Source organism: Populus euphratica, unplaced genomic scaffold (assembly GCF_000495115.2).
Source record: "Populus euphratica unplaced genomic scaffold, PopEup_1.0 scaffold427.1, whole genome shotgun sequence".
Classification (NCBI taxonomy): domain Eukaryota; kingdom Viridiplantae; phylum Streptophyta; class Magnoliopsida; order Malpighiales; family Salicaceae; genus Populus; species Populus euphratica.
The window spans coordinates 225,575-235,230 of record NW_011500079.1 but is presented as its reverse complement, the minus strand read 5'-3'; the positions used below and the strand labels follow the sequence as shown (position 1 = coordinate 235,230).

The 9,656-nt window shown below is 31.5% G+C and overlaps 1 protein-coding gene across 1 annotated transcript; it reads right to left on the bottom strand.

Annotated features, from left to right (window-relative positions):
- Positions 1-514: 514 nt before the first annotated feature.
- Positions 515-1,874, bottom strand: LOC105108746 (metalloendoproteinase 1-like). The gene has a single exon (XM_011003184.1). It carries the CDS (start codon positions 1,733-1,735, stop codon positions 632-634), a length of 1,104 nt encoding a protein of 367 aa, XP_011001486.1. The 5' UTR covers positions 1,736-1,874; the 3' UTR covers positions 515-631.
- Positions 1,875-9,656: the final 7,782 nt, after the last annotated feature.

Genomic DNA, 9,656 nt, shown 5'->3' with positions numbered 1-9,656 from the left:
TCACGTTTTTATCTGAGTATATGCCCCAAAAATATGTTAAATCATGGTTCTTTCACGAGCCTTTTAGATTTATGACATCTAGTTACTCTCGTAGCAAGTTTCTTTCCCCAATCTGGAAGCCTTCATAGTTTCTTTTGGATAGGTCTTGGATATTAAGGAATACCTTGGCTATTTACCTGTTTTGAGTTCAGGCATATTCTTTGGAATGACAAGGCTGACTAGTTTTGGTCAGGGCCAGGGGCTGGCATTTTCGGGACTCTGCAAAGTCGCGGGAGAGCATTTTCAAAAAACCCATTGGTGGACCAAAGCAAACTGCTATATACAGGAAGAAAAGTATTTTGCTCTTCCTATATGGGTCGCTGTTGTGCTTATGTGGAACAATTAGTGGACACAATTTCTTCGGTGAACATAAGTAGTCATATTTAGCCATAAAAATCTTGAAAATTAGAACAAGAAGATATATAAAATCAGGTTTGCAGGAATATTGATATCAACAAAAAGAATAACTGAAAAAAGTTAAAAAAGAATTCTTTTTCTTCAATTGAGTGTGTAATTTTTGCTACACCTATATATGTATATGTATATATATATATATAAAGAAAGTAACCCTGAAAATGACACAAAAAAGGTGTCACCGTGTACAAAGGAACAGTAGCAAAACACCCACCACAAAAGAAATGTTCCACTTTGATGATCTGGTATTTCTGAGACCACTTCCCTTGTTAAACGAATTCTCCGACGCCAACAAGGAGCTAAACGTGAAATTAGGATTTGACCCATAAAGAGCTTGAACACCATTTACATCGTCAATCTTAAGGTCCACTTTCTTAGACCTAGGACTCAAACTTGGATACATCACAGCTTCCTTAACCGAAGAGTGAGCCAATCCAAGTACATGCCCAATCTCATGAGTAGCAACTGATTCCAAATCAACAGCCACCCTTGACTTAACTGTCTCAAAATCAAGTGCCCACGTTTCACTTGCGTCAAGATGAAACCTTCCATTCTCCGGTGAAAATGCATGAGCCAGTACTCCTAGAACCCCATCGAACGGTTGTCCGTCGCCGTGATCCCTGTAATAAAACCCGATTCGAATATCTGCCGATGGATAATCTTCAATTTCCTTGAAACTCACTGGAATCACCTGTGCCCACCTTGAAAAGGCACGCTTGAAAACTTTCTTTATGTCGTTTAAACTTATGTAATCAATCATATTGTTCTGCGAAAACGCATAGGTTAGCATCACCGGTGCCTGACGTCCCCACCTAGGCTTCCCATAAAAATATGAAAAATGTTTTGTGGCTTGAAACGTTGTGCCATGTGTCTTTGTGTCACTAACACCACATCTAGGGGAGACGATCATCGATATGGTATCAGAATCCAGTAACCCTGTTACAGGTAATCCTAGATTAGTTTGATATGCAATAACAGCCGATTCGAATTGCTTATCAAAGATATCCGTGAAATTATTCTCGTCGGGAATCGGGAGGTAACCGAAACGGTTGAAGTATTCCTTCAGCTCCGACATGCCACTGACTTGACTTCCTTTCCCGGCATCAAGGAAGCGAGTGAAACCATGCCATGTGGTGGTGGTGGTGGTGGTGGTGTTGTGGGTATCAACGATTATGACAGTTGATGAAGACCCTGGTAATATTCTGGCGGGAAAGGAAGGGCGGCAGAGGCAGAGAAAGGAGAAGGGGATTAGGAAACTGTAATAACTGAAAAACTGAAACATAGTAATTTGTGGGGGTACTGTTTGTTATTTTTGGGATTTGGACCTCTATTATTGCAGGGGATGAGAAGATTTATAGTCATTAGCTAGGGAGCTCCAGTTGATAAAAGGTGACTAAATTTTCCATAAAAACAACATAAAAGTCATGTATGAAACTATATATATATATATATATATATATATATATATATATAATATCTCAGATGAGATGGAGAAACAAGTAATTGAGGAGGGGAGAAAGTTAGGAAGATTCTGCCGTGGCCTTGTGTGCCTTTTCATTACAGATTCTGACTTTGGTGGGGTGTTGTATGGTGGGTAAACCACTGTCTATATGTTGCTAATCAACTGTTTATATTAATTTAATTTCATATAATTAATTATCAAAGACCGGAATGAATGTATTTTTAATTGAGGACAAAGAGAAGGGATAAGCTCAGGAAGAATAATTATAACAAATTTGATTTGTTAGAGTTTAGTTGATGGTTTTCAGTTTGTTGACCAAATTAGTTGCTATATAATAGATTAAAGTTATTTTCTCCGGCAGTCACCGTCTAGTGTAGTGTCTCAGCTCTCATGTCCCTAACTTGTATTACACGACAATCGCTTCATTTTTTACATGCCTAGTTTACCTTGCTTTCTACTGGTAATGGTTCCAGTAATGTGGCATCCACGTGGGATGTGTGCCTTTACGAAAATGTTTTTTAATTTAAATTATATTAAAATGATTTTTTTTAAAAAAAATTGTTTTTAAGATAAGAACATGGTTTTTTTCGGTGAAAACATAATTTAAAAATATTATTTGACCTATAATTAACAGAACGTCCTCTCCCTCTCGTATTCTTAATTTTGCAACTGTTTCATGTCTTAGCAGTTTTTGGAGTGCTGAGCGGTTGGTTAGCTGATCTAATCTTATATATATATTTGAAGGAATTATTAGGAGAGATCTGAAGCAGATAGAGAGGGTGAATTAATTGTGATTGCTTTTCTTAGTGGGCAAAAATAAGTAAAACTGACGAAGAAGTCTTTTTTGGTTTCGCTTTCAAAGCGCATCGGAGTTATCTTGATGACGCAAGCACAAGTATAAGTACATTATGAATAAACTTGTTTCTTTGTCACAATAATTATCAAGGGGTCCTAGCTATCCCTCTTTTCTATCTCACCGTTTAAAAATATGTGTAAATCATGTGTTTAAAAAGATTATTTTTTTATATTTGAATCATTTTGATATGTTTATTTTAAAAATAATATTTTAAAAATAAAAAATTATTTTATTATATAAAATATTTTATAAATAACTATAGCCAAACTATTTCAAAGCTATTGCTTATTCCATGATAGCGAAAGCAAATATGAAAGCATTCGGATTTGGAATCTCGGCACATAATAAATTCAATCCTAACCTTTAGAATTCAGGTACTGAACATGCAAGATGGTGAATAATAAATTGAATTTTAAACTCCTTTCTTAGTTATATTCAAAATAGATGTAAAGATCATCATTGATGCTCGATATAAAATCTCAATAACCCAATCCAAATATACTTAAAATGAGATTTCTTGTAATGACGACATAGTTTATATATATATATATATATATATATATATATAAACTATGTCGTCATTACAAGAAATTTATATTATTTGTGTGTAGTTTTTCACAAAATTAAGTAGAAAAGTTTTAATTTTATGAGGATAAAACCCTTAAAATGATTTTTTTGCTATAATAGGGTTGATTCTTTGATAAAAAAACTATTTTTTATTTACACTTTTCAAAACAGAAGAAATCTCAATTCCTTGAGTGCATAACTCTTTTAACAAAATCTCAGCTTCTCAATGATAACACTCTTTTAAATATTTTACTATTATTGGATCAATTCTATTATAAAAATGACAATCAACAAACGACACGCAAGAAAAAAAATAAAAAAGGCAACCTATTTAATTACACCAATTAAGTCTCACAATAATCAAACGAACACATCCACACATGTAGGATATCAATCCAATCAACCATATACAAGCCAACACACACCCACACAATAAAAAATCAACAAATATATTACAAATTATCCAAAACAAATAAATTAGCGCGTTGGGGTTTGAAGTTAACCTTCGAGAGTCATTGGAGTGGGTAGAAAGCCGCTGGAACTGAGCTCGACAGTGACGATGTGTGGAGGTCACACTCGGGACAGTAGGCAATGCGTGAAGCAAGGGCTTGTGAGACGACGTATGTGTTCCATGCTCCTCTACCGAAACCTACAAAAAACTAGGCAGAAAACATCTCATTCTTGGCGGAACACGATCGTGATTATTGCTGGGTTCATTTGGGCAGAACTGCGACTGTGTTTATGCTTTGATCAAGGCTGGTTTGTGACTGGAGAATAAGAAGGAAAGGCTAATGATTGTGTTGCCGTTGTTGGTTATGTGAAAGGAGGAGAAAAGGTGTTGCTTGTGTGCTGCTGTCGTCATTAAAGGGTTGTGTTGGTGTGTGGAGAAGATGGGTGTTTCGTGCTGGTGTTGGGAGAGAGGCTGTCAGTTAGTATTGGAGAGGAGCGAGATAGATTTATGGTGGCTTGCTTCTGGTCTGGTGGTGGCTGTTGCTGCTACTTCTTTGCAAACATGACGGGGGATTGAAGACATAGTGCGGCACCTGTGTGAGGTGGAAAAGATGGGGTCTGTGGCAGTGTGGCTAGATAGATTCTGGCTAAAAAGAAAATAAATAAATAAAAAAAGTGACGGCTTGGGTTGATTTCTTTTTTTTTTTTTGGAAGAGGAGTGGAAATTAATGTTTTTTTTTCTTTGTTAATGTCTTTTTCTAGTCTCTTTTTATTACTTGTTCTCTCCAAATTTCGTTCCTTCTCCACCGATTCCTAAGAACTTTCTCTCTTTTATTCTAGCCAAATTTTTTCTTCCTATTTTATCTATTTTTCCTTAGAATTTTCCTCCCCTTACTCTCCTTAGTTTTATTTTATTTTATTTTTAACTCCTCCCTTCTCTGATTTTGTTTATTCTAAACCTAGGCCCCGTTGATTATGTTCTCTCTCTCTCTCTCTCTCACACACACACACACACACATATATATATAAAGAAAAAAAGTGAATGACATCACTAATAAAGAAGGCTTTTTAAAAAACAAAACATTGTATCAAATAATGCCGCAAACTAAATATAAAAAAGTCAGCATGGGATCCACCCAAATAATGAGAAAATAAGATAATTAACTTGGAATCTAAATGAAATGATGAACTTGGAAGGGATCTATAATAATAAAAAGAAAGAAATGATCAACTTGCAAGCCATTTAAATAAAAATAAAAAGAAACCAGATATAATTTAATTTGTCAGGTTATAGATTTATTTATTAGAGATCATCAATTCAAGTCTTATAAATTTTAATGTCATTGAAAACTTACATGATTATTAACTTTAGGATCCGTAGAATTAGTCAAGGTATATATAAGTTAACCCGAATACTTATATTAATAAAAACTAAAAAAAAAAATCATTTTTGGACTTATAAATATAATAATAAAATGATCAATTTAGGATCCATGATAAAAATAAAAGGATAAATTTGGAATGAACTTAAATAAAAATAAAAATGATATATTGATTGTAGAGTTTAATTTAACTTACCTTTTTGGGATCCAACTACGAATCTTTTGATTTGCAAGGCTTGACCTTCTTGATAGGAGAGCCTACAACTCTTCTAATGGAAGGGCTTGAAAATATTATGATTATAGGGTTTATAATTCTCTCGATTGCATGGCTTGGAACCTTTTTAATTGTAGGGCTTGAAATTTCACGATAGCAGGATTTGACTTCATGATATCATGGCTTGAATTTTCTTGATGACATAAATGGATTTCTTTATTGGAGGACTTGAACTTCTCCTTATAGCAGGGCTTGAAATTTTTTTATTGGAGGACTTGAAAATCTCTTAATGGTAAGGTTAAAACTTTTTAATTGCAGGGATTAAACTTTTTGATTGCAGGGATTAAATTAAAGAAATCTTTTTTATAGTAACAACTTATTCTGAATATATTCATAAAGCAAAAGAAAACATAAATTATATATTTTGAAAACTTAACCTTTAATTTTATATATACATCTTCGAAGACCTTTCGTTTTAGAAGTGTTAAAAGCTAGGCATTGGTTTGCTTGAATTACTTAACTAACCTCAACTATTTTTAGTATTCACTATGAGTTTATCTTCTCATATTTTTTATTTTTGATCACTAATTAGGTATGGTTCATCCATCATTCTAGCTTGATCCTTATTAAATTTATTTGTCATCACTTTTAAGTATAGTCTAGTGATATCTTGTTATTATTGCTCATAATCACCATGAAGAAACTATTACCTTAATTTGTGATGGAACTCCTGAATTTTTTTTTTGTTATTAATATTAGTGGTCATTATCACCATGAAGAAATTATCACCTCAATTTGTGATGGAAATCTTTAAATCTTTTTTTTTTTTGGCTATTATCATTGCATTATCTTAAAAATGAATTGCCCTAGCTAATTTTGTCATGTTCATCTTCATGCATTATCATCATTCTTACAAAGAGCTTTGCAAATTTGGTCAAGATGAGGATTTTATTGTAAAATATTTTTTCTTTTTATTTTCATGAAATCATATTTCATGTTTTTGGATCAAATCACAAATCATAATGATTGTGTTCATGTTGATTCAACCATTGAAATTAGGATATAAATTTGAGAATATTTTCATTAAATGAAATCTAGATTTCTTTGGTAAAATAAATGCAAAACATGTCATTTAAATATTAAGTCTTTACACATCATGTATATCCATAAAGTTTCGAACATTAAAAATAATTCCTTCTATTTGGTTTGAAATTAAAAAAAAATCATTTGAAGGACTTTTGTTTTCATTTTATATTCTTTTTTATGGTACAATCACATGATATAATTATATTAATGTTTATGTTTCTAAATCAAGTTTGTCTTTTTATTTCAATCAAAGGTAAGAATCTAAAACAATAATAAGTATTATTTATTATTAATTAAAATTAACTAATAATTAATTAATACAAGTAATTATTTATTGTTTTAACCACATTAATTAAAACATTTTTTTTGTTTTAATTGATGTCGTTATTTTATTTAACCAAATAAACAAATTGTTTCAATTAGAAATAATTTTTATTAATTAGATATTACATTATTTCATGGGAAGCTTTTTTTAGAAGGAGAAAAAAAAACTCAAAATCGATGTTAGGTGGAAAAGTCAACTCCATATCATAGAAAAAATTAAAATTAAAATATTATCGAAGGAAGTATTTGATTGACACAATCTAAAAACTTGGTGTACCAAAACAAAAATAACTAAAGTTCATCTACTCAATTAAGAAAAGTAAAAGTTCAAGTACCGATAGTGCAATTTTCCCTTAGTGAAGGGCCATAGGAGACCTCAGCAGAAAACGATGTACGATGGAATTGACTAATATTGAGCGGAAGTATTTGATTGGTTGAAGTTGAGCAAAAGTATTTAACTGAAAGTTTTGAAAAACTTAATGCATCCAGATAGAAAAATATTTAATTCCATATACTTGATCGAGAAAAAAGTGAAAATTGAGGTACCAACGGTGTAATTATTTTCGTAAACCATACAGTATGTTTTTATCTTCTTTTGAAAGAGCATGGCATGCACGTGGAAAAATGCTAATGCCTTTAAAAGTTGTTAGAATTGTTGTAACTGACTTTAATCACTTCTTTCTCTCAGACCTAAGCCCTGTCTTCAACGATCCATGTCGGATCTTGCAACTATCATTCACAACTAGGCATGGACCCAAGTCTATTAAATGGGCCAGAAGGCTGCTACAAATTTGGATAAATGCCCTGCCCATCAGCTCAGAGTCGGAGGCCCATCTGCCAATCCTTCCTTTTTCAGATCACATGGACAAAATTCACCTTCGTTTTTGTATTTTAAAATATTTTTAAAAAATTAAATTTTTTACTTTAAATTATTTTTTTATGATTTAGATAATTTTAATATACTAATATTAAAAATAATTTTTAAAAATTAAAAAATTATTTCAATACATTTCTAAATAAAAAATATTTACATACACCCTTGAAAAACGAAACCTTTTAAACGGCGACGGAGTAGAGAGGAGAGGCATCATGATATAATCCTCTTCGTTTGAAGACACTCAATAACACGAAGCATCATGATCATGGATTTTTAAGCTTGACCGCCCAACCATATGAAGACGGTGGCCCTCAATTAATTAGAAGCAATAGCACATCACTTTCTATCATGGAGTTAAATGTTTGTCATTAGCATCTGCAGGTCATCTTCCCGCATCCACGTGGCCGTATCCTGAGCAGACCAAACCCTATAGCCGAAATCAAGTCATGTTTTAATTTATTGCTCTTTTAATGTAAGGTATCAACTTCAACAAGATTGCGCTAATTGAATGATGATAATGAATTTCTTGACGTGCTGTCCTGACATTTTATACGAGGACTTCAACATGGCAATGAAATGGCTCAATCGACACTATTATTATTATTATTATTATTATTATTATTTTCTTATTAAGCTCCAGTCTTTCATCGGACGGGCAGATATTCTCCAGCTCTTAAAAGTTGATGGTTTGATTTCTATTTGCTGATCAAAATATTGACCTCCAGCTCTTCATAAAAAAGGAGGAGTTCCTTGTGGATATTCATCATTCAAGCAAGGAAGGTCATAAAAAACTATATCAATATATTAATTTACAGCAAATCTAAGGGGCATTAGTAAAATACTGTTCATTAAGATATAAAATATTAGGAATTGGAACAATATTTCTACCATTTCCCTCCTCATTCCAAAAATTCATGGCTTGACTAGTGGGGTATTATTTTTATCTTCACGGGATCTATTAGTTATTATCTAATTAATTGAGTCAAATTAATCCTTTTTATAATTATTAATTTGACCTTGGCTGTAAAAAATAAAAAAATAGATAACACTCAAGGTTTTTTTTGGTCATTAACTTAGTTTCATAGCATTTAAATTATTTCATTGTCTTTATAATTAAAAAGAAAAACCTTACACTTAGGTTTAGAGGTATTTTAATTTTTTTTATTTGATTATTTTATAATTATCAGTTTCTTCAAGAGTGATAGAGTCATTTGCTAATTAAAAAAGTTATTAAAAAAAATTAGGGAGCATGAATAGTTGCCGCATATTTTAGATGGCACTTGTGACATTGTCTAATGACTAAAAGTCTACTTTTAGAGTATCAATTGATTCATCTAGGCAGCTCCTCTATAACTAGGTAGTGCGTATGGTCTAAATATTTATAGTTTGACATTAATGACCTTTTTTTTTCTCTTTTTAATTTTTTTCTTGACCTTATAAATTTTCAAACCAACTCTTCAATCGTTTTTTTTGTTTTAAAGATTTAGTCCCTTTTATTTTAATTACTATTTATTTTATTTGAATAAATTTATAAAATTAAAATTATTTTTCAATTTCATCACATGAGTTTTTTATTTGTCAGATTTGATCATCATTTTTTTTTATTGTTATTTATGTTTACTTAAGATGGTTTTTAAAATTTCTTCTTTTTTTCAATTTCATCCTTCTTGATTTTGTTTTTCCTATCAAATTTGATCTTTATTATTTTATTTTATTTTTTCTTGAATGTTTTTTAGATTGATTTTCTTCACGGTTTCATCCTTCAACATTAAATTGTTTTAGTGGTGAGTTTTTTTATTTAGTCTGAGTTTAGAATTTAATAAATTATGGGTTTGAGAGATGATATTCCAATTGAATATAAGTCATTTTCCTTCGATTTAGTCATTAATTATTCAATAACTCTTCAATTTAGGCTTGAATTCCATTTGGCCTAAGCTAGTACAAGGCCAATTAGGGAAAGCATGAGGGTAAAGATAAGAAAAACG

Excerpts from the sequence above, each read along its gene's own strand:
- LOC105108746 (XM_011003184.1), bottom strand. The coding sequence starts at position 1,735 with ATGTTTCAGTTTTTCAGTTATTACAGTTTCCTAATCCCCTTCTCCTTT.